The 27,053-nt window shown below is 41.5% G+C and overlaps 4 protein-coding genes across 7 annotated transcripts; 2 read left to right on the top strand and 2 right to left on the bottom strand.

Moving 5' to 3' along the window:
* Positions 1–429: 429 nt before the first annotated feature.
* cfap73 (cilia and flagella associated protein 73) lies at positions 430–3,269 on the top strand. The gene is made up of 7 exons (XM_085788179.1): positions 430–608; positions 720–852; positions 1,397–1,489; positions 1,631–1,822; positions 2,288–2,509; positions 2,594–2,752; positions 2,855–3,269. Exons 1-7 carry the CDS (start codon positions 544–546, stop codon positions 2,981–2,983), a joined length of 993 nt encoding a protein of 330 aa, XP_085644305.1. The 5' UTR covers positions 430–543; the 3' UTR covers positions 2,984–3,269.
* Positions 3,270–4,439: 1,170 nt separating this feature from the next.
* drc10 (dynein regulatory complex subunit 10) lies at positions 4,440–6,989 on the bottom strand. The gene is made up of 5 exons (XM_085786933.1): positions 6,908–6,989; positions 5,692–6,319; positions 5,308–5,520; positions 5,110–5,181; positions 4,440–4,735 (listed from the first exon to the last, which is right to left on the bottom strand). Exons 2-5 carry the CDS (start codon positions 6,316–6,318, stop codon positions 4,457–4,459), a joined length of 1,191 nt encoding a protein of 396 aa, XP_085643059.1. The 5' UTR covers position 6,319; positions 6,908–6,989; the 3' UTR covers positions 4,440–4,456.
* Positions 6,990–7,206: 217 nt separating this feature from the next.
* tpcn1 (two pore segment channel 1) lies at positions 7,207–18,436 on the top strand. Of its 4 annotated transcripts, none has more exons than XM_085786931.1 (26): positions 7,207–7,908; positions 10,967–11,103; positions 11,788–11,964; positions 12,054–12,167; positions 12,793–12,923; positions 13,148–13,236; positions 13,367–13,401; positions 13,521–13,579; positions 13,748–13,847; positions 14,018–14,134; positions 14,273–14,397; positions 14,505–14,553; positions 14,661–14,724; positions 14,814–14,858; positions 14,954–15,010; positions 15,097–15,150; positions 15,276–15,348; positions 15,466–15,573; positions 15,664–15,825; positions 15,916–16,031; positions 16,625–16,671; positions 16,783–16,851; positions 16,957–17,056; positions 17,260–17,399; positions 17,520–17,600; positions 17,702–18,436. In XM_085786931.1, the coding sequence occupies exons 1-26, from the start codon at positions 7,818–7,820 to the stop codon at positions 17,843–17,845; spliced, it is 2,484 nt and encodes an 827-aa protein (XP_085643057.1). In that variant the 5' UTR covers positions 7,207–7,817; the 3' UTR covers positions 17,846–18,436. The 4 variants fall into 4 exon arrangements, with proteins under 4 accessions (XP_085643057.1, XP_085643054.1, XP_085643056.1 ...); XM_085786930.1 differs by lacking the exon at positions 7,207–7,908 and adding an exon at positions 8,990–10,797; XM_085786928.1 differs by having other exon boundaries at positions 16,625–16,851.
* Positions 18,437–18,523: 87 nt separating this feature from the next.
* slc8b1 (solute carrier family 8 member B1) lies at positions 18,524–26,544 on the bottom strand. The gene is made up of 15 exons (XM_085786932.1): positions 26,188–26,544; positions 24,469–24,621; positions 24,027–24,079; positions 23,473–23,530; positions 22,974–23,079; positions 22,673–22,840; positions 21,586–21,699; positions 21,440–21,511; positions 21,191–21,321; positions 20,934–21,075; positions 20,693–20,814; positions 19,949–20,102; positions 19,765–19,845; positions 19,299–19,363; positions 18,524–19,173 (listed from the first exon to the last, which is right to left on the bottom strand). Exons 1-15 carry the CDS (start codon positions 26,338–26,340, stop codon positions 18,982–18,984), a joined length of 1,764 nt encoding a protein of 587 aa, XP_085643058.1. The 5' UTR covers positions 26,341–26,544; the 3' UTR covers positions 18,524–18,981.
* Positions 26,545–27,053: the final 509 nt, after the last annotated feature.

Genomic DNA, 27,053 nt, shown 5'->3' with positions numbered 1-27,053 from the left:
AGGTGTAAGTTCAGAGGTGTGGGAGTGCGGAGCAACAGTCTCAGCAACCAGGAACAAGCTGTTATTGAAACAACATTCGCATATTTGCATATTCATAGACTCTGAATTGACCAAAGGGGGAATTTAGTTATCTTAACGTTTTTGTGGGGAAAATATAAACCAAGAGCTGAGTAGGCCTAGGCCTTTTGCATAGGCCTATCATAAAAATATCTGAAAAACACATTTGAACATGGGCTAATAAATAAATGAAATGTGTTGTGACCTACAAATCAAAGTGATATAAAGAATGTGTTTTGAAATTTCAAGTTACATTCATTTTCTGAACTCTTTGCACTTGTTGTGTGGGGACTGACTCACATTTTTTTGTTATTACTAAAACGTTACATTGTGCCTTTAAATGTTCCCCGATTTGTGTTGCCATGGAAACAAATGGTGGTGGAACGCTGCTGGGGGCGCACGCTCACAGAAAAAACTTTCACAACAAACTTCAACCAAAGAGCAGATTGACCGGAGGGAGAGCTCAAACCTCAACCAGTGTGTCCTATGTATCGAGAGTCTTTGAGCCAAGGAGCCATGAGTCTGTCCAAACCTCTGCGTGACTTCTCCGGGTGAGTTGTTGGACTGTGTGAATGTAACGTTATGTGTGTGTGTGTGGAGCCACAGTGGCTCTCGGAGCGACCACTGTCAGCAACTTTGTCCCGTGGTTGTTGTTGTGTGAGCAGGCAGCAGCAGCTGGAGGGAGCCGGTGGCTCGGTGGCTGGAAAACACAACAAGCTCTCCGTCTTCTTTGATATACAGAAGAAACGCCGGGAGGAGGAGGAACTCACAGCCGCCATAGAGGAGCGCAAACAGGTGCGACAGGACCTGGTTTTTAAACTCACACCAGGCAAGCAAACCGACCGGCATGATTTTAGCTTAAGCTAAAATATGTCAAATTCTTTCAAAACATTGTATGGAATAGCAATAGGCTATCAATAACAATTTATTACAAATTTACAACAATTTATTTATTAAAAACATAAAATAAAATAAAATTGTGTTTTCCCATTTAGCTAGTAAGGAACGGTCTGGGTGTTGGGAGCGACAGTGTTTCTCTGTGTGTCTGTCAAATATATTCTGGTCTGGGGGTTCCTGATTGGTTGAAAGGCTGGCCCTACTCTGTCTGAGGCCCTACCTACTCTGTCCTACCGATTTTAACAGAGAGGTTTTTTTTTTATTAGGCTATTATTAAAAAATAAAATAAAAAGGCAATTAATAAAATTAGATCAAGTTAAAATGCCATCATCTTCCCTTTGGTGATCAGATGTGGAAAGAAAACATCTTTAATAGAAAACAAAAAAATCCAGTTGAGAATTAGCTTGTATTTGACCTATGAGTGTGTGTGTTTTTTGTGCAGAAGTTGCAGAGTTTGCACCAGAAGCTAGATGAGTTGCACAAGGACCATGTGAAAATGAAGGAGCTACATATGAGCTTCGATATGTTTCTGAAGGTACGGTAGGATACCTTATTTCACACAAGACTCCTGATGTATTAGTCTGTAGATATTGGGCTGCAGTTTCATGACTAGAGCTGGAGGACAGCAGCCTGCTAACTAACTATAACCCCTCTCTCTGTCTACTTCTGTGTATAGGATGAAGACGCTGAGCAAGTGGTTCTGAGAGCAGAGAGGGAGCGTAAAGAGGCAGCTGAAAAAAAAGCGGAGCTGGAGAGGCTGAAGAAGGAGAAGATTGAGCTGACAGAAAGGAACTGGCAGCTAAAGCTTGAAGTTCAGAGTCACATCCTGTACAAGGACATGATAGGGCAAATGCAGAAATTTACTCAGGTACCGTATATAGGCTGCTGTGGGGATATTTTGGCAGGGGAACATGTAACTAAATCATAAGCCTTTTAAAAAAAACCAAAAAAAACCCCTAGGACCACCTAACATGTCATCTCCTACCAAAGGAAGGAAAGCTGTAAGCCTAGTTCCTAAACTATCACAAATAACTCTCTTGTTGCTCTGAAGGAATGAAATGCACAATGGCTTTCCTCACACAGTCGCTTCAATATAATGAAGGCCGAAGTGAAAAATTCCACGAAGGGCCTAAAGCTCATTTCGACCTCTGGTGATTTAGTCATGGTTGTGATTTTGATTAACCTTGTCTTTTGGTGATGACTGACACAGTAACCTACAAATTAGCGTTTTATTTTAGAATAGTATCATTTGTGTGATTTCATTAGGAGCGGTCCAGTTTCAGATGACGCTGCCTAACTCACATTATGGAAACTCTTGGTGTTGTTGTTGCAGTTCAAAGATGTGGATGCAACCATGGAGTATATGAAGAGTCTTATCCACTGTAAAGAACAGCTGGTTGAGAGAGAGCGACGGGCACAAGAGCAGGTTGACCTGATGAGAAAAGAAATCGGGGCAGTGAAAAACCAGCATCAATTGCTGCAGATGCAAAGAAACAATGAACTGGCCCGGCTCAAGACCGAGCTGGACGACACCCGTGCTGAAGCTCTACTCTTGGTACCACACAAATCCCAACTCATAGTTCAATGTTAGAACATAAAGAATCAAATGTTGAACTACTATGTCCCTGTCTTCATACAGGAAAGGCAATGGAACCACATTCAGGAAACAGCTGCGCAGAAAACTCTTGAGCTGGGACAGATTAAGATCGCAACCTTCAACCTCTATCAAATGATATGTCACGGATTAGACGAAGAAGAGGATGTTTGGATGAATGACACAGAACAACACCTGGACAAGGTATGTTCCCCGACAGAGCAGCAATGGTGATTTGGTGACAAACATCCATTGAAACAGAAAATGGTCATCACAACACTCTGTTTCCCATTTTCTCCCTCTCAGATCATAACTTTCATCGACGACTATTCAGATGCAGTGAAAAAACATCAGGTTTCCACAGAGACACTAGGCATTGAATTTAATTTTGACAGGAACACCAAGCGTGTCGGAACTCGCTCCAAAAAACGATGACATTTCAATTTCATATGCTGCTTTAGTAAAACAGGATTTACTCAACTAGGATTGAATAGTTGATAAAACGTTGTCGCTCTGTGAGATAACTGAACTTTAAATTTGAAGACAAAGAATCTGTTGACAAGGATTCCTCTGTGGATCTTCTTTATGTACAATTACTGTATATTTATTCTGTCAGTGTCAAAGAAAGATGGCAAGGTGTTTTTTTGTTCTAAAAGTGGATATATGCCTCAAATTAAGATTTGTTGTAATAAAGATCTATGTGTCTGAGACATCCTTTTTTTAAAATTCAGAATTTAGAAACTTTGCTTGGTTGTATTCAAGTTTGAAATCCCCTATAGTTTTCACACAGCAGTAGTCCAATGTTCATGTAAAAGAAGAAATGTTTTTTTCAACATCTGTGTACTGGAAAACAGAAAACAGTAAAAGTTGTGTCTTGTACTTGTCAATGTCACCCACAGGAAAATTCTACAGTTTTCTCTGTATCTACAGTATAGGCTACACAGACATCTGAGCATTTCTTCTCTCTCACTGTGTGAGAAAAGTTCCTTTTCAATAAATACAAATCTCTTGACCACTAAAATTGTTTTCACATGCACAGACTTTCAGGTTTATTTCACAGATCCATAAAATTTAGTTTAAACTAGTAACTTGGGAAGTATTTATATATTGGGATGGTTCAGTCTGAGTGACTGACATCACACTCATGGTAATAGTGAAGTAGTGGTATCTATACATTTTGAGATGACTGGTTTGAAACTGGAAGAACACTGTTTTTCTGTCGTCATTATTAAGTAACGTTATGTTGCCCTAATGAATGTAATGTACTGTAATCTAAAGCCAACACTGTCACCCTGTGGGCATTAAAGAAAACAGCAACTACCAAATGACTTCACCCCTGTTTGTTTCAGTTTAAAGTTCAATAGGAAATTTGATGTGGTACACCCCAAAACTGTGCGATCAGTTTAGCCCAGTGTTTATTTTACTTATTTGGTCAAATTATCATCAACAGATTTCCGGGGCCTGATATTACCTGTAATAATAAAGGTGACAGTGACTTGTGTAGAGAGAGAGGGTAAATCTGAGTCAGGTGGAATGGAAAACCCCTGCTGTTTGACTGTATTTCACAGGTTCGTAGTTAGTAAAACTTATTTATCTGATATCATAGATTGTGTGTCACACAGTTTTGAGGTGTAGCCTACTAAAAAAGAGAATAAAAAATGTAGGCTATTAATTGTTCCCCCATAACAGGTTTCAAGTATCAAGTTGCTTCAGTAGCTGCTGCTGCTCAGTTAGTCAGCCTTCAACAGCACCACAATATCCAAATATACTGTATAGTAGTAGTTCACACAAACAGAATATATGAGTTTAAAACATGAACGACTTTATTTTTGACATTAGAAATAGTCATTTTGAACAGGTGTGTATTGGTGTAGCAACAATGTGACAAATGAATGTGATGTCTGTGGTTTATTTCTTCTTGCCTTTGCCCTTTTTGGGTTTTGTGTTTTTGCTTTTGTTCTTCAAGGCCTTACGAGTAGTATAGCCCCTCCACCAGGCTTGAGCGAGAATAGCAGCTTTGGTCTTCAACTCCAGCTCCTTCATCTCCTTCTGTCTCTTTTCCTCTGCCAGTCGACGCTTCTCCTGGATCTGGCGGCACTCCTCCTCCAGGGTGGTAAAGGGTTTCTCCAGCCTCTTAAATTCCTCTTCCTCTTTTTCATATTCACTTTCATTTAGGTCCAGGTTGTCCTGAGAGTGGTGATAGTGTTAGTTATGGTGACAAAGAGTGTTAAGGACAGAAAAGAGAGATGAGGACAGAGGAAGTTAGATACGAAACACTGATAGACCCCATTTTTATTCCATCAGAATCTTTATCCATTCAATTATGTAAATAATATTTTACATGTTACAAAAAGTGTGTATGCATCACACCTGGATTGCAAATCAGACCAGCTTATTTAAGAGTTACGCTTGAATGCTCTGCAAAGTGCTGATAAATGGACTTTGTGTTAAGAAAATTTGAACTACTGCATCTGAGATTTTACTTCTTTTTTTCTTAATTGTATAATACACTTCCTATTTTTCTAGTGTCTTTGGACACCTTGTGGGGTTTGAGTGTGTACCTGGAGTTCTTGTATTTCGATGTCAAACTTTTGGAGCAAGAAATCAGTGTCAGTCTTCACTTTTTCACATTTCTGCCAAGGAAGAAAAACAGTATTAAATGACACTGATTAAAATAAACAAACAAAACAAAAGTAAACATGTTACTAACAACTGGATATTACATATTTACTGTAAAATACTGCAGAAACTAAATTTACCTCTTGGATCTCTTTCTCTGCTGCTTTGTTCTTAAGGACCAAATCGTTGAGTTCAGTGTTCAGTCGTTCAGTTTCCTTTGCCATACTGGCCTGTTTTTCTGATATGTCGGTATCTACTTTGCTTTGGGTGGCTGCTAGTGACATATCTGCCTTTTGCATTTGAGAGTGCAGAGAGTGCTGCAATTTTTCTATTTTAATTTTCTTCTGAGAAATCTGTGATTAAAAGAGAAGGAAACAACAGGTGAGACAGTGAAAGGGTTAACAGTAGAGCATATTGTTAAAATGACATGTTTCTGTGACTGTTGCTGCATCTAAGCAAATTATACATGTAACAGACTGGATTTGGTAAAGTCTTCTTTTTCAACACCCATTGTGGTGCCTCACCCTTGCATCCACTTCCTTAGCGGTTGCGGCTATGCCCTCCTCCTGTCGAACCATGTGCTCTGTATAGCGTGCAAGGGATGGAGTTGCTTGTCTGCGCAGGACCTGCTGTAGCTCTTCTTCAAAACCCGTCAGCAACTCTTCTACCATATGGCTGTGAAACATCTTAAGCCCACTTATGAGTTTGTATTCACTCTCCCCTACTTCCATGCCTCTCTCTCTAAAACTATCAATGGCATCTGGATGCGCTCGGAAAAGCCTGAGTAGGTCTCTGACAGAGTCCTTAATATCCTTCTCAAGCTGAGCCATCGACCTCTTCCTTATTTCTCCATCTTCTCCCTGTGCCTTTTGACCCTCTAGCATCTCCAGTCTTTCACCTAATACTTGGTGCTTTTCAAGTGCTACTCTCAAATCCTCCAACTCCGCAACACAACATGCACTAGAGGCACTATTTAGGTGAAGGATAGCAGGCAGAGCTGCAGCAATCTCAATTTGCCTGATGCAGTTTTCTAATATGTTTGAGATGTGCAGAGCCTCAAAGGAGAGCTGCTTTTTCAGTGAGAGGTTGTGGTTTTTTTCAGCATCTTCTGGCTGGGTCTCTGCCAGCAATGTTGCATCCATGGCAGACATACTGGATGAAAGGAAGAGAATAAAGCACAACAAAACAAAACCCAAATTAATGCTGTACACCTAAAGGCTAGTTACTTTGTTTGTATAGTTATTTTCTATGATGGTCCTTGGTTAAAAGTGGAAAGTTGCTCTGTGTTCTGTTTAATTCTTTAGTCACAGATATTTTGTAAGCCACAAACTCAAAGCCTGTTTAGAGATATGGGAGATATCCTGAATCAATTAGTTCAACTACTGACATGAGAAATGCACTCAGGGAAAGCATATTCAAGCAGTATGTGTACGTGTAACTTATGTGTGTGTGTGTGTGTGTGTGTGTGTGTGTGTGTGTGTTTTATTTTTAATAAGTTATGTGAGTATTTAATGCACTATGGCTTCAAGACACCACATTGGTAGATGACATGTGACATTAGTGAGCTAACGTTAAATAGCTATCCTTGAGAGAAGTGACCAGGACTCAGGAATAAATTAATCAAGGGAGAATTACCCTGGACATTCTACATGTTATCTGTAGGCTTCACAATAAGTGGCTGTCACTTTAGCTCATCTTCACTTAGGTGAAGCCGTGTTCAAAATGCAATAAGCTACATACCTGTGGACTCGTGCGTTGGCGACCAGTAGAAAATATTGTTGACCGATATTTTGCCGTTGCTAGGAAACCACTAATGTGCGTGTTGTGTCAAACCACTGACGCATACTGCGGATAGCACTTGGCACAGAGATGAAATGCATGAGTATATAGTTTATTTTATATAGTTGATAAAGGAATTCATAAATCTTTGTATAATATATTTCGATTAAAGGAAGTTACACGGAAGTTCCTACAGGCACTGAGTTTTATTTTGAAAATCTGGCGACAGAGCCTGCTCAGCAGCTGCCGTGAGTTGCTCCAGTGTCGCGAAAGTTTGTTGATGTAGCGGCAGCTAGAGCATCTGTAGAGCTTTGGTAGTGTAGTTAGTGAGGGCAGGGTGTTGTTGTTTACGGACGTATTAAGCTATATATAAAACGGTTGGAGTTAAGTATCGATTAAATGTTACCAGAGCGCCAGCAGCGTCTGATATGCAGCAGGAAGCCCGGTGTGCCTTGAAGGTGCCGTAATGGACACGGACGGACTGTCGGGGCTTGTTATCCAGGCTGACAGAGGAGCAGTTGAATCGGTGACAGATGTCATCCGTGTCAGGACAAAGACCGACTCTGCAGCCAGCAGGCCCTGCCCGCCTCGCACTACTTGAAAGCCGCTAGTTTCCGCCTCGCATGTCGGTCCCAGAGACATTTAAACTTGTCCTCAGCTATCATCTGGGCTAGCAAAGCATAGAAAAAGTACTCTGCTGGTTAGCCAACAACTAAAGGTTAACGTCGTAGCTGTGGCCACTCAAGATGTGCAGTTGTCTTGCGGTTTGTAAGACAGAGCGTATGGTTATTTAACAAGTGTGCTTTACTTAGATTATCTATAACTGAACGAGGGCAAATCCAGGCGGGCTGCAGCCTGTTTATCTGCTGGTATGGAGTCCGACGACGACGTGCCTCTCATCCTGACCTGGGACGAAGCAAACAGCGGTCTGCTCAACGAGGAGACAGAGAGGGGAGACGAGAGTAAGTCAGCTGTGATACCCTATATGTGTGTATACTGTGAATCTATGTGTGCTTGACGGTTGTATAGCACACATATATAATTACAACACAATACAATACACTGTTGCCAGTGACAGAAATATATAATGATAGTAATTTTATTTATAAAGCACTTACCAAAACAATGTTACAAAGTGCTTTACAAGACATTCATTCATTCATTTTCTATACTGCTCATCCTGCACTAGGGTGACAGGTGAACTGCAATAAAATAAATAACAAGGTAAGATAAAAAACAACAAAGATTGTAGCAAGCAGGTAAAAACAGAACAAAGCAAAAACAATCCAAGTACAATCATGTTAATGATGGCAAAAGAAAAAGACGAAAAGAAAATAGAGGATAAAATTATTATGTATCATAGAAGGCGATTCGAGTTCAAGTTTATGGTCATTTGTATGCTATTATATTAGGGTTAGGGCCAAACATTAGACTTAACATAAGTACAAAGTAAACTGCATTCTGCAAAATGATATGAAACCAAACCAACACCTTCCTGCAATAGTTAACAATGAATGAAGTTAAAGACAGAAATGTAAACTTTCACTATGGTATGCTTCACATGCTATTGTGTTCATGAATTGTCTTTGTATTTCAACTCAAGTACCATAAAGTGTTGATAGATAGATAGATAGATAGATAGATAGATAGATAGATAGATAGATAGATAGATAGATAGATAGATATACTTTATTGATCCCAAGCTGGAAAATTAGTTAGTTGTTTCAGCAGTATATTTTGTCATATGAAGCAGATGCTCAGCTACTTACCAGGTTTGCACTGGTGCGGTCCTAAGCAGTCAAAGGCTGTTGACAGTCAGCTGCTGCATGCTGCAGGTCCAGGCCACACTGCTTTAACTGAGAAAAGAGATTGTCCACCAGGCTCTGCTGCGATCACGTGTGTGTGTGTGCAGTATGTATGGGTATCCATGCATCCACTCAACATAGTAATCCTGCTCCCTTTGTATTCCTCACATATAAGCTACAAAATGACCCATCTGAGAAACTGCTGCCTCAGCAGACAGTGGACCCCCTCAGCCCCTCCCTGTTGCTCATGGGCAGCATGTGTGTGTTGTGTGTGTAAATGTCTGTAGCCTGTGTGTAAGTGTGTCTCTGTGTGTGTGAGCTTACTGGATCATTTTCTCTGGCTCTGGAGGTGAACAGGAAGAGCAGAGGAGTGTTTTTCTTTCTTTCTTCGGGACTCAGGATCTCTAGGAGTGTTGGATGAGGAGGAAGTATCACACTGTGCTTGCTGGTTATTGTTGGAGCTTTCTGGAAAGAGAGGGAGTTTGAACCTGGACACTGAGGAAGAGGGCTACATTGTGTCACCTTAGTGACAGATCACATGCTTGGACAGGAGTTTGGAGTTGAGCTTTTACTGCTGGTGGTGATAAGGACCCGTCAGATCACCGCAAAACTAGATTTTGTTTATCCTGGGAGGAACGGTCATGACTGCTGAGTTTGTTTGTGTTTCTGTGAGCCTGACCCCACCGTGTTATTGAGTAGGAGCTCCAAACGTTTTATTGTTCTCACACAAATGACGGGCTGGAATGGCACACGGCAGACACGGGGTGTACTCCTGTCAGGATAACAGGCAGGCCGCCGCCGCTGGACTGGAATTTGATCTTCACACTTGAGCTGAATTTGCTGCGGTCACGGTGGACAGGAAACGTCTGTGACTGCAATTTTTGAGACTCATAGGGTCTCCTCTGAGTTTTTTTATTTTTTTATTCCAAGGGGTTGTGCCTGAAGCAGAAACATGTGATGTGCAGTGTGTGGGAAGATCACCCAGATAGACTTGCACAGGAGTGAAATATGCAGCTGCAGCAGGACACGTGGAGGGACTTATTACTTAGAGAAAGAAACTGTATTTATATTTATGTGAGATCCTGCGTAAATCTGTAAATATAAATTATCAGAGAATGTTGAGTTAATCCAGATTTCATCTATTTTACTTTTGGGTTCATTTTGTTGACAGTGGAGGTTTAAAAGAAAGTGTCATTTTGAAGGTAGTCAGTACTTTATTGTGTCATATGGAAAACTGTTGTTGCACTGTTATTACAGATCTAGATGTCTTCCCTGTGGTGTGAAGTCAGGCACAGTCTGTCTTGTAACACAGGATTAATTCCTCCTTTGGGTTGTCTGTCTTCTGTCTGTATCCTGTCTGTGGCAGGAAGCAGACGTAATAGGCAATGTGACATCAGTGCAAACATGGCACTTTCTCACTGACTTATTGTGAGCTCAGTTCAAAGTTCAAACTCTGCTGCAAAGGCAAGAAGATATTAAAGTCACATTTCACTGTTACTGGTTTTTAAACCACAGTTTCTGTCATCAAGGTGACTGTAAGAGAGGCTTTTTTTTTTTTTTTTTTTCAAAAGAAGCAACCAGCTGTCAAAGATGTCCTGCCTTTAGCGAAGCACTGTCAGTTGTTTTGAATGGCGTTCTGTCTCCAGTGTCACTTTTAGGTCCTAACTTACTTAAGCCTGGATATTTGTGGATCTGTGAGGACTCGCATCAGGACTCAACTTGCGACTGTGTTTCTGGAGTTTGCATCAGGCCTGAGTGGAATGTTTGGCCATCTGTATCTCCAGATGTGTGTGGATGCTGGAACAAGACCAGCGTAGTGTGATTGACACTCACACACACACACACACACACACACACACATACACAGGCACACACATACTTGTGCGGTGGACTTCAGGGACAATAATACATCCACAAATCCGGTCTGATCAATGGAGTGCTTATGTGGACGACGAGCAGCAGCTGGTTTCCATGAAGATCAGACCTTTAACGAGAGTCCAGTCGTGATCTCCTCCTATGCCTTAAAGACAGAACTAGACTGCATTGGTACGCACACATACTCCTCTATGTACTGTGTTTGTATGAGTGACTTATATGTGGAGCTATGCAAAGAATAAGCATGGAAGTGAAAAAAAGTACAGATTTTAGCTCCAGTGTGTTGTGCTTTTTTCACACAATATCAATACACTGACACATGACTGTTTTCTTCTTCCAGACGGAGGTGGGGGCAACTATGACATAGTGAACAGTGCTGTGATCTCAACACCTGGGCCACAAAACCACAGAGCCCAAAATGTGTCATTACGACAAAGCTGGGAGATGAACTACCAGGAGGCGGCCATCTACCTGCAGGTACAGAGCAGCTTGAACAGAGTAATCATGTGTATATGATGGTTTTTATTACACCCTCTACACTCTGTCACTTGTAGATGATTAAACATTTTGCTTTCACATTTAGATCATGGACAGCTGCAGAATGTAATAAAATGTTAAGAGAGAATTGTACTTTATGAAAAGGGGGGAGGCACAAATATGGAATTTCTTTGCTAATAATAACCAAGACCAGACATGATCTTGTAGGTGTTTATTTGTATTCAAAAAGGCTGAAGTTATAATTAGCTCAGTTATGATGAGATGAACTACAACTTTGTAGACAGATACATTCACCTGACACAGTGATAACAACATGTGGACAGTGTGGGGGATGGTGTGTAGTTGGTAGCAGGTCTTAAGTCTGCGCTATAGCAACGTCTCCACCAAGCAAAACATTCTTCATATCATGTGTAAGTAATTTGGCAAAGTCTGAGGAGTCAGCACAGGAAACATTAATAATGGCTCTGTTCCAGCAGTTAATGCGAAGAAGCAGTTACTTACGTGAGTTCAACTCAAGTTTCACTGCTTCATCCTACCAGTGTGTCAGATTTAAGTTCAGCAGTTCTGCAGCGTGTTTCTCCAGCCGCATGTACTGCTTGGTTTTTCATACGCTCATGCTCGACATATGGTTCATCATGTGTGTTTTATGGATTTCAAATACAGGAAGGAGAGAACAACGACAAGTTCTTCACTCATCCTCGAAACCCAAAGGCCCTGGCAGCCTACCTGTTCGCCCACAACCACCTGTTCTACATGATGGAGCTGCTAACAGGCCTGCTGCTGATGATGCTGTCGCTGTGCGAAGCTCCCGCCGTGCCCTCGCTGCGCCTGGATGTTTACGTGAGTGAGCGCATACACAAAAACACACACTTGGCGCACACCCGCAAGATTGTATATTCAGTGTCCTGTGTGTGTGACAACTCTTGCAGGTCCATGCCACTCTGGAGCTGTTGGCTTTGGTCATGGTGGCATTTGAGCTGTGCATGAAGCTCCGCTGGTTAGGCTTCCACACCTTCTTAAGACACAAGAGGACCATGGTGAAGGTAACTAATGCATGATGGGTAGCTTTTCTGATGGCAGTAGTCAGGGCCGTTGCTAGGAATTCTGGGCCCCCTGAAAGAATACTTAAGTGGGCCCCCTAACCCCCTGACTTTTCCACTTTTTTTCTTCTTAGCCTACGTATGTAGTATCATTTTTTATTTAGCCTATACTTTGTCTATGGATATTCTCATTCATCCAGGTCATCGTTCTTTTCTGGGCAAATTGAATCGTAGGCAACTGGACTTGTATTTGTATGGGAAGACGTTTTGCCTCTTATCCAAGGGGCTTCATCAGTTCGTACGCAACGCAAAAAAAAGAAAAAGAATTAGCCTGCTTTGTTTTGATGCTATGCAGCATTACTATGAGTATTAGTCAGGGTTTTATGCAGAACTAGAGAATGCATTTCCTGAAGGAAATACGGGTGAATGCTGAAAGCTGCTGAATGCTGAAAGCAGAATAATTCAGTCATACTTTACAAAGATTAGACTACTGGGGTTTTTTGGGGCCCTACTACTGGGCGCTGGGCCCCTAGAGGTATCATCACCTTTCTCCCCTATACAACGGCCCTGGTGGTAGTTCAGCTGCTGATGTTGTTTGTTGCTCATGTTGCCTCTTGTCCTCGCGCAGACGTGTGTGTTGCTGCTGCAGTTTGTGGAGGCCATAGTGGTTCTGATCAGACAGACGTCTCACGTGCGAGTGACCAGAGCTCTCCGGCCCATATTCCTGGTTGACTGTAGATACTGCGGTGCCGTGCGCAGGTACATCACGACCTACACAAACCCTCACACACACGGACACAGTCGGCAGGTCTCTGTACTGATCATCCACATTTAGTTTAGTTTGTCACTACTTTGCGTCAGTTACGTCATAGTTTATATGCTTTTTTTTGTTTACATGTCTTTTTGCTCCTTGAACACACAGACGCTACTGATGTAACTGTTGAACTCACTCTTCACTGACACAGTTTCTCTCATTCAATCAGAAACTTGCGTCAGATCTTCCAGTCCCTCCCACCTTTTATTGACATCCTCCTGCTGTTGCTTTTCTTCATGGTTATATTTGCTATCTTGGGTAAGAATATATAGTTATTAAATGTATATTACATAAATGCTGTTGGTTCTGTTCTGACCTCTTTCAAAGAGAAGTTAGGAATCAGTTTTTCGTTTTGCTCAGTGTTTGATTTGCCTTTTTCATCCTCCAGGTTTCTGCCTCTTCTCTCCAAACACCACTGACCCGGTACGTTGAGTTTTTAGTCTGTCTGACATTCGTTTGTTTGAATTATGTAAGTCTGGGGACTCTGTGTGGTTCTTCTCTCTCTGAGCTTTCCTGACTTAAACCCTCTCTCCTCTCTGCAGTACTTCAGCACTCTGGAGAACAGCCTTGTCAGTCTTTTTGTGCTGTTGACCACAGCAAAGTAAGTAAAGCAGTGCACATACGACACTTCAGTGTTTTTTATAACACACGTTGCATGCGAGCAGCACTTCTTCTTTTACATCTCAGTAGGTTTTTTTCACCCATTACGTGTGTGTTAAAGCTGATCACACAGTTTTATTTGGTATCCTCTGGTTTCCCTTTCTCACAGTTTCCCTGATGTGATGATGCCAGCCTACTCCAAGAACCGCTGGTCCTGTGTCTTCTTCATAGTTTATCTCTCCATAGAGCTCTACTTCATCATGAACCTGGTATTGACATCTTCTAAAATGTCCCACCTGATGCATTCATGCAATAATGGCAACTGTCAGTGCCAACTTGCATAGGAGAAATGTTGTATTCGACTACTGCATGGCATTTAATAAGCTGACAACTGCTCATCAGCCTCACTACACTGTCGTCATCTCTGTTCCTCCTCCAGCTCCTGGCGGTCGTGTTTGATACATTTAATGATGTCGAGAAGATGAAGTTCAAATCCCTGATGCTTCACAAACGCTCTGCCGTTGACCATGCCTTCCAGCTGTTAGTCAGCCGACAGGTATGACTTCACTGCTCCATTAAGTGCAACACCCTGTATGTTTAGCGCAAAAGATTGATTTGCTTTACTTTACAAAGCACTCATGGCCTCTTTTTTTCTTTTCTTTTTTGCATTGCATCACTGCTTTTTTCTCTCCAGAGACCGATGGGTGTGTCGCTCAAACAGTTTGACGGTCTGATGCGTTTTTACCGACCGCGCATGTCTGCAAGAGACCGCTTCCTCACGTATAAAGCTCTTAACACTTCAGGGGCTCCCATGCTCAGGTAACGACCACACCAGATGCGACCAGATTTTTTAAAATGTTCTTTTTCTCTCTGAGTTCTCCTACATCTAATAACCCTGTTACATTTTTATTTCTGCTCTGCTACAGTCTACAAGACTTCTATAAGTTCTATCAGGTCACTGGCCTTAAATGGAAGGTAAGCAGCCTTACACTTTGACTGTCTGGTCAAACTTTACTCTCCCTTGTATCCCTTTTGCTGTTTTTTCAAAACGTGCACTGTCTATGTGTGTGTGTGTTGTTTAGGCACGACGCAGTGGAGAACATTGGTTCGATGACCTCCCACACACAACCTTCCTCATTTTCAAAGGCAACCGCTTTTTCCTCTTTTGGTTATTTGACTAAACAGATCTGTCTCTCAGTTCCTCATTGTAAGTGTGTTCCTCTCTGTTCTAACAGGGATCAACCTGCTGGTGAAGTCTAAGGCGTTCCAGTATGCCATGTGTAAGTGCAATCATTTACATTCTCCAGCTGTCTGCGAAGATATTGAAAGCAAAGTCTCTCATCATTAACTTTTCAACCTTTTCCTGTGACTGCAGATGTGGTGGTGGCCATCAATGGAGTGTGGATCCTCGTGGAGACGTACACACTGAATAGTAAGACCTCTTTTGTCCACATGAACACACTGTGGGGGAAAAAAGGTGTTGAAATCCAGATGTCTCACCCTCCTCTCCTCCTCCAGGTGGATTTTCCTGGTCCAGATTTGTTCCATGGAGTTACATTGTTTTCCTGACCAGTGAGTAGAAACTCGTAACAGTACATATGCTGTGAAACGGTTCATAAAGACCCTCAGTTATTAATTCAAGATGTTTACATGCACTTACACTAACATGAACTCTGCCTCTGTCTTTCCACTTTTAGTTTATGGTGTAGAGGTGTTATTGAAAATAACAGGTTTGGGGCCGATGGCTTATTTCAGCTCTGGGTGGAATCTGTGAGTAATAACAGGGTTTTTTTGTTTTCTTTTTCTTTTTCTTTTAAAACCAAATTATTGTTGAAGGTGATTTGAACAGGGACCACACACTGGTTCTTACTTTGCCGATCTTTCCAGATTTGACTTCTCAGTGACAGTATTTGCCTTCCTGGGACTGATTGCTCTTGCCTTCGATATGGAGCCATTTTACTTTATTGTAGTGCTCAGACCACTTCAGCTACTCCGGTGAGTTTTCATTTCTACTGTTCAAATTTGTAGCAAACAATTTACATGAGGTACAGTATGTTGCATATATTCCCACTATATCTTTGACAGGTTGTTTAAGATAAAGCAGAGGTATCGCAACGTCTTGGACACCATGTTTGAGCTCTTCCCCAGGATGGCAAGTCTGGGGCTGACTTTAATCATCTTCTACTACTCCTTTGCAATTGTGGGAATGGAGTTTTTTGCAGATGTGGTTTACCCCAACTGCTGCAAGTGAGTCTTACTTTTCCTGTAGCTTGACATAGGAGGATGATTTAGATTGACTTCTATTCTTATCACACCATCCATTTGTTTCTTCCACAGCACCAGCACGGTGGCAGACTCCTACAGACTGATCAACATCACACATGGCAATAAAACAGTGCTGGAGGAAGGCTACTATTATCTCAATAACTTCAACAACATCCTCAGCAGCTTTGGTAAATCATCTCTTATCGATGGTATTGTCTACCACAAAAAGACCAAAATACAATCTATAAGTCCGTCTCCTTGTAGATCACAAGCCCATTTGTTCCCACTGCTACTTTAGGTCCATTAATATATCAAATATTTATTTAAAAATCTAAATAATAATAATCCTTTTTTGGCAAATCTCAGGTTAAACATGAGTTAAAGCAGAAGTAAGCAATCCGGTTGTTTTGGCTAACTTCTTGTCAGCCGATGGAGTTAGCAGTCCCCGCCCTCGTCCCTACGTCACCACATTCACGCGCATCCCTTGGCTGCACACACAGAGAGGACCGCCCCTTTATGCCGTTCTCTCTCCTCATTGGATAAAGGTTGTAGGATACAAGGAAAGTTTTCTCCTCAGCTTACAGCAGAGCAGAGTGACTGACAGACCCGTGTTTCGGACAAAACACTCTATATAAGTGATTGCCGTCGGAAGATATATCTATTTAAGACTTATATTAACACAAACATTCCGCTTACTTCTGCTTTAATATTGCATTTGAGGGGCACTATTTAAGCTCTCCAGTCCAGGATTAACAAATGTCTTGTTTTGTTTTTCCTTCAGTGACTCTGTTTGAGCTGACTGTGGTCAACAACTGGTACATCACCATGGTAGGATTGAGTCATTTGTCTGTGCTGTGTGTTGTCAGTCTCCACTCTGCAGTCTTGTCATTGGTCGTTAGGTGTCAGTGTTTGACTGCTGCTGTGTTCACTCTGCCACAGGAAGGAGTCACCTCCATGACGACCCACTGGAGCCGCCTGTACTTCATGACCTTTTACATAGTTACCATGGTGAGACCCGTGTGGCCACATTGGTCACATTACACTGCATTTTCTGCCTTTTTTTTGTTCTCTATGCGGGAACGGGTCCGTTGACATGTGTGATATTTTGTCCAGGTGGTGATGACCATCATTGTGGCGTTCATTCTGGATGCTTTTGTGTTCCGCATGAACTACAGCCGCAAGAACAGGGAACCACCACTGGAGAACCCAGAGGGTTGGTGTTTACAAATCTTATAGCGCTGAAAAACATCGTCAATTATGTTTGAACATTTGTGTTACTTCTCGCACAGGTAATTGGATACACAGCTTGGATTTGATCTTTAATCCGTACTGTGTTTAGCTGCCAGTCTTGTGTAGGAAGGTAGATTTGCCTACAAATTAGGAATCAGTAAGTCATTTTTAATTCTGTGTGTGTAGATGAGAACGGGATCGTGTTTGAAGTTGAGGTGAGCCGAGACGAAGCTCTCGCCACTTTAGAGCTGTACAAACAGACATGCCCGGGACAGTCCTCCCTCAGCTCTCTGCAGGGGGTCCTACAAGCTATGGACAGGAGTGGGGTAAGAACACACACACACACACACACACATAATAAATAACACATTATAAACCCCTTTTCCTGTGTGATCTTCACTTGACGTCCCACTAATTAACTTTCCCTCCTGCTTGGATGTGTGCAGCACTCGTCTCTGGTGTACCTAGGTCGCAGGTCGAGGACAAAGAGTGACCTCAGCATGAAGATGTACGAGGAGGAGATGCAGGTAAGAAGCTGTAGAAATAATCCTGAATAACGTGTCAGTAGTTTGTCGGTTCTTCTTGACCTTTTTCCATTTCAACCCTTCTCTCCGTTGTGTTTCCCCAGGAGTGGTATGCCGAGTATTCAAGGGAAAACCTGCCTCAACCAGACCAAAGCTTGGAGCGGAATCTGGACAGTCCCGTCTCTGACCCGTCTCCCGTCCCCGAGCCGCAGCTCAACTCACAGACTGGACCTCACAGCATCAACTAACACACAGTTCTCAAGCTGGACATGCACACCACCATGTCAGCATTTTATTCATTCTCAGAAACCCCATCACTCCTGGTCTCGTCCAGTTTCCCCCCACTCACTGTTTGTAACAGTGGAGAACTTTCCTGGGGCCTTTTGGACTGATATGAGAGGGACACGAGTTAATGTCACAGCACAGACACGAAGGCAGCAGTGCAGGTCTGTTGCTCTGATGGGAGCGTTGAGCGTTGCCCTTTTTCCTGGCCTTTTCAAAGACTGCAGTAAATGTCATGAGGGAGCCTGTACTACTACAGTATGTTGTGTATGTGTACTGCTGTAGGCCTTTTGTGAATTCTAGTAAATCATGTAGTACTTAAACCTGATGCCTTAGATAATGGCTCATCTGATCAGTATTAACACAGACACTACAAAGTTGTCTTAAGACCAAAAGACTAAAGACTCACACTCCTTTAAGCTCAAAACAATTACAGTATATCTCCTCTAACCAATGTCTCAGCTGACTCAAAGTGTTTTACTTTTATATAACTTCTTATTCTGTAATGTATTTGAGTTAGTTAATAAGGGATTTTAATAAACTGTTCAAATTGTCAAGTGCATTAATGTATTTCTGCTGTGCTATAATACTGCTGGTAACATTGATGAACACTGTTTAACAGAAAACAAAGTATTTGACCTGTATTACAAATACCAAACCAAAATGATTTAATTCTCCAAAAGCAGCTTTTTACAAAGTTATTTTTTACATTTTGATTTACAGTACATTTGGTTTCTTCCCAATATTTTAAAGTATAAATTTCAACAATCTATGTTTTCCCTCTAGAGTCAAAAAAGTAGCTTCTCAACTCCAATGAGCACAAACAAGAAGTTGACTTAAGGCACAGTGTGATTAGTTTCAGCTCTCCCTGAGCAGAAAACGGTAGTTTTTCATTAATTTCCCTGCTTGGCTCCACAAACCACTTACAGCTCGGCTCTGGGTTGCAGGCAGGTGTACTGTTGATTCTTTTATAAATAGTGTGTCAGTATTGTGTGTAGATGACTTGGTCAGTCCTCTGCGTTCAGTGCAGCTTCTGTTCCAGTGTGTAGTTTTGCATTTCAGGAGGACGTCCCTCATTTTCAGACTGGCCTCAGTGTTGGGTCTATTCAATGCTGATCTCGCCAAACTCTGTGAGTAGTGCGATGAGAAGGAAGATGCCGTAGAAGACGAGAAGAAAGACCCCGTAGGTTCGACCCAAGTGGAACCGGCACAGTGGAACAATGATAAATGACAGGACCAGAGACAAACCCAGAGATCCTGCCAGAATCCACGTCAGTAAACCCTCCGATTCAAACTGAGGAGACAGAGACGCATGTTTACTGGTTACAAAAAAGTCTGAACAGCAACATGTATTTTGTGTCTATTTAAATTTGACCAGAACTGTAACGTCTTCTTTTGTGTGTTTAAGGAGATGATTACCTTCACATCAGAGTGTGTTTGAACCATCTGCATCAGACATCCCAAACCCACTCCAAAGAGCATGTCTCAAAGAAATATAGTCAAGGATTCAGTCAACAGCCTCAACATGATTTTATACTGGAAGAAAACAAGGATACTGTTCTTTTCTGGGCAAATTGAAAAGTAGGCAACTGGACTTGTATTCATCTGGGAAGACGTTTCGCCTCTTATCCAAAGGGCTTCATCAGTTTGTATGCAACAAGTCTCACTAGTCCGCACTAGCGAGACGACCCAAAGTTCTCAGCAACATAGTTAGTCTAGCTAGTGCGGACTAGTGAGACTTGTTGCGTACGAACTGATGAAGCCCCTTGGATAAGAGGCGAAACGTCTTCCCAGACAAATACAAGTCCAGTTGCCTACGATTCAATTTGCCCAGAAAAGAACGATGACCTGGATGAATGAGAATATCCATAGACAACAAGGATACTGAAAATGATGCCTCCAAAGCAGGCAGATATGGCCATACGTGGGTAACCCTGCCGGGCGATGGTGATGTCAGAGAAACAATCTGAAAACCAGATGTATACAGATTAATTGTCACAGGTTATAACTACATCATATATCTGCAGATGTTTTTGGATAAGAAAAAAAAATGTGTTTGCAAATATCACCTCCTATGCTGTTGCCCCAGGCCAACAGAGTGAGCCCCAGCACGGTGTTGCTGAGACTTAGCACCACACCGAGCATGTGCAGGAGACTGACCACTTCAGAGGCGGCTGCACTGATCAACACTGCGCTCGCCACAAAACCCAAAAGAGCAAACAGCTGCAGAGACAAAAAACAAGACAAAAATTAAAACCACATGCAGAAACAGAACAGAACATCTTTCACCATCACAGCATGAAACAACACTACATTAATCCAATCTGGTGGAAACAATGTTTTAGGAACAGCGGTTTTAAATGAGTACTATATATCTCTAATATAATTTATATTTTGGCCCATGCTAGCTGAGGATGGCAGGTATAATCTGGACTTCAGTATCTCAGACATTCATGGTCCTCTGAGGAGAAATCCTACTCACTAAAGTAAGTAGGATTCATAGCATCATTGTTATATTGTATTGTAAATTAATTTATAATTCATGACCCAATGTCTGTAAAATTAATGGCATTCACAGCATGTTAACACTGTTGTGGTTCAGTGGAGCCTCACAGCTGCTGGCATGGCCGTAGGAGCTTAATATGATGTAATGTTGTTACCTTAGTTATCATTACATTGTCCTAGGAGGTGAATATTATGTGGAAAGGGTGACACCACATTAATCTCAACCACTCCACCCTTCAAAACAGAGGCATGTCCAGCATATTTTGGAAAGCATTTTTTCTTTTTTTTGAACTTCCACAAACACATACTGGATGATATTTGGGCGGGCAGTCATTGGTGGTGGTGAAGAAGACAATGCCGGCCACAAAAAATCCCAGCAGGAGAGTCAGCACCCAGACGGGAAACTCCCCTTGGATCATGTGACCTCCATCTGGACATGAAGAAAAGCAAGAAGGATATTGTCAGGTGATGATTTAACCATCTATTTGATCTGATTCACAATGCCACAGAGTGTCAGGCTGCCTTTATCTTAAAAGGTAACGCACTTACATTTCCCAGACTGGAAGGTGAGCACACATGCCAGTGGAGCAGTGATCAGCTGGAGACAGTTGAGTGGGCGTCTCCAGTTTTTATCTTCTTTATCGGGGTCGACTACAGGGATGCAGAGCAGCAGCAGGACCTCCAGAGGTGTCTGATGAGCAGGGTGCACAATTACAGGATAATTAACATGGGGCGAATAGTTAGTAAGCAGCTTTGACTCCCAATTCCAGACATTATTGTTTTTTTTTTTACACACACGCACACACCCTTAGTACTTTGAGCGCTCTCCACCTCCATGATTTCCTCCTCCACTTCCTGTGGTCCACTGGGTTCAGAGAGCTCAGCAGGATCTGATTTGTAGACTCAGCATACGGTAGAAGTGGCCTGTACTCTGACTCTGAAACACCAACAAATACATGAACCCACGTGCATGTTACAGCCGCGATCACGCAGACGAAGAATCCTGGTGTTCATTAACTTTTATTCTAGTTCAAACAACGCTGCTGAATGCCTACCATATTCCTGCTGAATTGTCCCGTCCGCCAGGCAGGGAACGTCATCATCAGATGAGTCAGATGAATGAAACTCTGAGGCAAAGAAATAAATAAATAAAATCCCTGGCAAGTATGGAAACATGCATTTTTGTTCGTGTGTATCTAACCTGGTATTTGAGGAACATTTTGGACACTTGCGTTCATCGAATGTTTTTGCCGGTTGTAGATGTACGCACTGATGATAACAGTCAGTACATACACCACGTAGAGGCTCAGGTAGCCTAGAAAAGGGAAATAAATACTGTAAGTTTGAAATGAAACGGCACTGAAACTTGGTACAGTTGCTGTAAAATGTATATAGTCTGTTTATTCCAGTTCTCTACATAATTTATGAGAACAGTGAAGTTACTGCAAACAAAAAAATGTTTCATTCTTAGATAGACACACACAAGAGTGACTTTGCAACCTGAGAACCACATCCCAGGATTATTTTCAGTCAGAAAAACAGCTGACTACAAGATTGCAGCTGAACTGTTGACATTGGCACCAAAAAAGAGAGACATTGTTTGTATTTTTCTATCTTGACTGGTTTGTACCAAAACACACACAGTGATAGAAAACCACAGGACAGACCCTCCTGCGCCAGATATTTTTTTGTGAATTATATGTTTGGATTTAAATGATAGTGACTTAAATGTATAATATTATATTTACAATAATTAAAGCTTAGTTAGAATAATATCACTATTTTGAATATTGAGTATTACTGTTTTGATAAATCTTTACATTTTTAAATTAAATTCAGTCATTTAAAAATGTGATTTAATCAGCATATAAAATCAACAAATTGCAGTGAACCACACCAAGTTTTTTTAAATTTTATTTTTATTTTTAAATTAAAGTAAATATAGTAATTGAAATTCAGTCAAACTGAGTTGCATCTTTAACTAAATATTTCAAATTAAGTCACATTTTGTTTACAATTTCTTTACTAAAATAACTTAAATGACTCACTTTAAATAAAGTTAATTTAAATGAAGTTCCCTCCTCACAAGTGCTCAAAAGAATAGGATTAATGTGAGGTCAGGTGACAGTAACCTTTAACCTGTAATCAGTTCATCCCTGAGTCTCGGTCAGTGTAGGTATAACGTTTTAACAGATTCCTTGTGTGTGTTTCAGCTGTGGTCACAGAAATGGACTAAGGTATGGTGGTATGGTGTGTGTGTGTGTGTGTGTGTGTGTTCGAGGATATACCCAGTATTTCTCCCAGTGTGGTGGTTCCTCTGAACAGCATGAGGAAAGTCCAGAAGACTGCAACCATGTAGAAGACGACATCACGCAGGAACGGGCGGGAGGCCACCGCAAAAGGTTTGACCAGCGCCACGCTGCCTGCAACGACTGTGGTGACAAATATACCAGCTCCTGTGGAGGGAGACGGAGAGATCAGAGCAAGTCCAACCAGGTTTTCACACTAAAAAGCTTGATATATTTATTTATCTTGGTGTGTATGTGTGTGTGTGTGTGAGTGAAATAGAGAGAGAAAGAGTGTGTCTACCAAACAATGCTCCAACAGCGAGTCCAGCAGTGTGTGGGTGGGAGAAAGCTGCCATGGCACTGAAGATGTCTGGAGCTCCGTTACCAAGAGCTAGAAATGTAACGCCCTCGGCACGAGTCAAAGAAAACATTCCTCTCAAAGCAAGAACTTTGATTGATGTAAAATGTCAGAAAATCCAGACAGGAAGAATAGATAGATAGATAGATAGATAGATAGATAGATAGATAGATAGATAGATAGATAGATAGATAGATAGATAGATAGATAGATAGATAGATAGATAGATAGATAGATAGATAGATAGATAGATAGATAGATAGATAGATAGATAGATAGATAGATAGATAGAACTTTATTCATCCCGAAGGAAATTATTCGGCCAGGCCGCTCCAGAGGGAAATAACTTAGTTAAAGAAAATAAATAGGATACAAAGAGGAAAATCTATGATAAAATATATCCTGCAATGTCTAGACATTAGACAATAGAGATAAAGGATACAGCCACGTTATGTGTGAGGTGCAGACTGGTGGAGATGGCTGACAGGTTGGGACAGAAACTGTGGGGAAATTATTAAAAACAACCAGTGAGTACGTTCCTGAGAAATACAAAGGGTAGAGTATTTTCATAACATATTTTTATTTAGTTATTAAGGTTATTCCATGTAGAATATACAACAGTTTACTGTTTTAGTCCGTGTTTGGTGTATGTGTGAGTGTGTGAGTGTGTGAGTGTGTGGTGGAAATGCAGAACAACCATGCTTCCTTTGAGGAAATCTCACAATCTCACAACTCAAGTGAAAAATCATGAGAAAAAAAAACTCTCCACAGTCATGTGACTTCTTCATGTGACTGCACTGAGTTAGGGTATGAATGTGTATGTGTGTGTGTGTGTGTGTGTGTGGTCAGCACGTGTGAGGCCTATAAATGAGGTTTTTTCACTTGAGAGTTAACTGTGAAAATGAATTATTTATGCAAGCTGCTGGGGGCTCCTCTGACACATAAAAGGGGAACTTGTGGAGCGTGTATTGACAACATAAAAAAAGAAATACTTACAACTTAGATGCTGTGAGTCCAAGAATGACAAACAGAAAGAGCAGCCATATAATCTGTGGAGAGGAGGAAGAAGGTCAGAGTCAGCTGCATTCAGACACACACACGTCCCCTACACAAAATATTAGGGTTGAACAAGTTCAGCCTGATAAACCTGGCTTAGTTTGAACACAGTGATCCTATTGTTTCTAATCTCTAACTGCAGATGATTAATTTTTTTTTTTTTGCACAACAACATGTTTCATGGGGAAATCAAAAAGTTCATACATCCTTATAAAAATCCATTATTTAGCAAAGAGTGAAAGAACAGAGCCTGGTAAGTCAGATATGTGATCGTCACTGCTTCCTCAAAAGATCAGTGGTGCTGCTCTGCTGCAGTTACACACACACGCACACGCACACACACACACACACACACACACACGCACACACACAGAGGTCTTACACAGAAAGTGATGGTCAGGGGCATGAGGTTTGGAGAAAGCAGACAGAAGGCCACATGAAGGTAGTTGATGAAGCCGTCTTCCATCTCACAGTCTGGGGTTTTCTCCACAAAGGCACAGCGGTCCACGGCACTGAGGTTCATCACATCATCACACTGACCACAGACACACATACACACAAACACAGATCATTTTAGTTTGCCTTCTTCTTCCTTTTAACACACAAGCAGATTCATATTAAAAGTGTCTTTCTCACATCTCTTTCTCGCATCATCATACTGATTTATTAAGGCCAAAAGAACAATGACTTAGTTGTTAAAGCTTCATAAATTCAAGTAGAGTGAAAGTCATCAGCACCAGAGTAACTTCCTACTGCGCCGCTGGGCAAAACCAATCAGCCGACCTTATATTTTCAAAGTGCATGCACAACACACTGCAGACAACATGCAGCAACTTTGACATGTTTTCTTCAAAATATGTGAAAGTGTTTGGGACATACAGCATATAAACATAACATCAACAATATTAGGAGTTGCCAACAAGGATTCAATTATAATTTAAGCCTATTTTATTCTAGTGAAAAATGTCTATGGATGAAATGATCATGTTAGATTGTCTGTTTTGTTGTTCCCAGAAAAATAAATACCTGTCAGGAAAGAGGAACTTCATCGCATTGTTGCACAAAAAAAAAACAACCCAAAATGGCCATAAAGCAGTCCTGCTCACTGATTTGCAGCATAGCTCAGTCTGCTCAGATGTAGTAAAGGAATTGCTGCCACAATGACACGATTGACATTGACATGATGATGATGATTAATACTGTCTCATTGTATATACAATAAGCAATTAGTGACAGGTATTAATATGTATGTTTATTATTAAAATTGTAGTAATTGCAGTGGTGTTGAACTGATCTGTAGTAAATTGAGAAGTGTATCATTACGTCCCTGCTGACTATGACCTCACGCACTGAACAAGTTGAATTAACACTTCTCGTAAAGATTTGAGATAATCTGTTCTGATTATATATGATGTACTCAGTGAGAAACCAGGAAGTGTAGGCCTACACCGTGCCAGATATAGATCTAGATGAATAGATCTTTAAATTAGACACAAGACACTGAATGTGACAGCACCAGCTTGACATCAGGGAAGGTTCTGACTTCACTATTTGCCATGAATAGTAAACTTCAGTGGTTAAATATTGTCTAGCAACATTGTTAATCAAATGACCTACAGGTGAACCTACAGTAGCCTAGGGCTTTTCCCTGTTGATGGGGTTGATGAAGCATATGGGAATTGCCAACTTTTAATGAATACTAGACTCATTAACAAAAAACAAACATTATCTTGGGCTTCATCTGAATTTGTGTATTATCACATGTAACATTACCTACATTTACATATCTTCAGTCAGCACAAGAAATGACACACTGTCATCATACTGTGCATCCCCCGCCCTCACTATTGACTATAGATGATCAATAAAACACCTCTGCAGGGTGTTGACACTGTTCTGATGTGCAAATGCACACATCAAATTAAACACATCTGTCAAACTTAATTCCTGTGGCCACTTATCATGTGACAGCTGGGAAATCTGCTGACAACATTCACATAAACTGCAAACACACACACTCTCTCTCTCTTAAACACACACACACCTGACCACTGACTCTGACAGTATTTCATGTTCATGCAGCGACCCAGATCTCACCCACCTGGTCGCCGATGCTGTTCGCAGACATCATGGCCAGTGTGTTGGGAGCAGATATCTGTCCCGACCGGTTCCTGAGGACATCGGAGCCAGAGGTGGCCCGGTGGTGACACGACAACACCAGCAGCAGAAGTGACAGGAAAGCGTCAGGAGACATGATTCACTTTATCCTGGAGCCGCGTCCATTCTGGAGACTGGGCTGTGTCGATCCGGACTCTCGGGTTGAATTTACAGCCACGACGAGCTGCACCCCCCCTACTCTCTGGAGACTAGAGGACGTCTTCTCTCTGTTGTTGTTGTTGTGGCAGCTTCACTCTAACATGAGCGCTGTGTTTGTTTGGGGCTCTCTACATGTCTGTGCGCTCAGATTCAGTGTCCGTGTACATTCTGTACACCTTCGGCTGAAGCCCCTCCCACTGTTTATCCAACCGGGCGTGTGCTGCGTTCAGGGACTCGTCGTAAAGTCGGGAGTGGACAGATCCTCAAATGTCTCTAAAAACAAAAACAAAAAACTACAGTTAAGTGCAGAAATAGAAAAAGTGTGTAATTTAACGGGGTTTTATTTATTAATTTGTGTAATTCTATAGCACTGTCAGTTAGCCGTCATTTAATTTCAAATGTACAGCTCCTTGCCATAATATTACATAGTAGGCAAATTATACAATTTTGAAACATGAGATTTGATATCAACTGTAAGAAAATGTATCAATTATACAATAAAGAAATATTTTTTTCCTACAGTTCTTGAAGGCATCATGTACCTGCGTCAGTTTGGGCTCCTCTTGCCTCTGACCTGTGCTCTAGTTTATTCGTGGTCTGGTGTTTGTCACCTCTGAAGTCTGTAAACTATCAGAGTGAGTATCACAGTTC

This window comes from Trachurus japonicus, chromosome 9 (assembly GCF_045865225.1).
Source record: "Trachurus japonicus isolate A0001 chromosome 9, Traja_1.0".
NCBI classification, from domain to species: Eukaryota; Metazoa; Chordata; class Actinopteri; order Carangiformes; family Carangidae; genus Trachurus; species Trachurus japonicus.
Note: the sequence above shows the minus strand (reverse complement) of the source record. Positions and strands in the feature narration are given on the sequence as shown.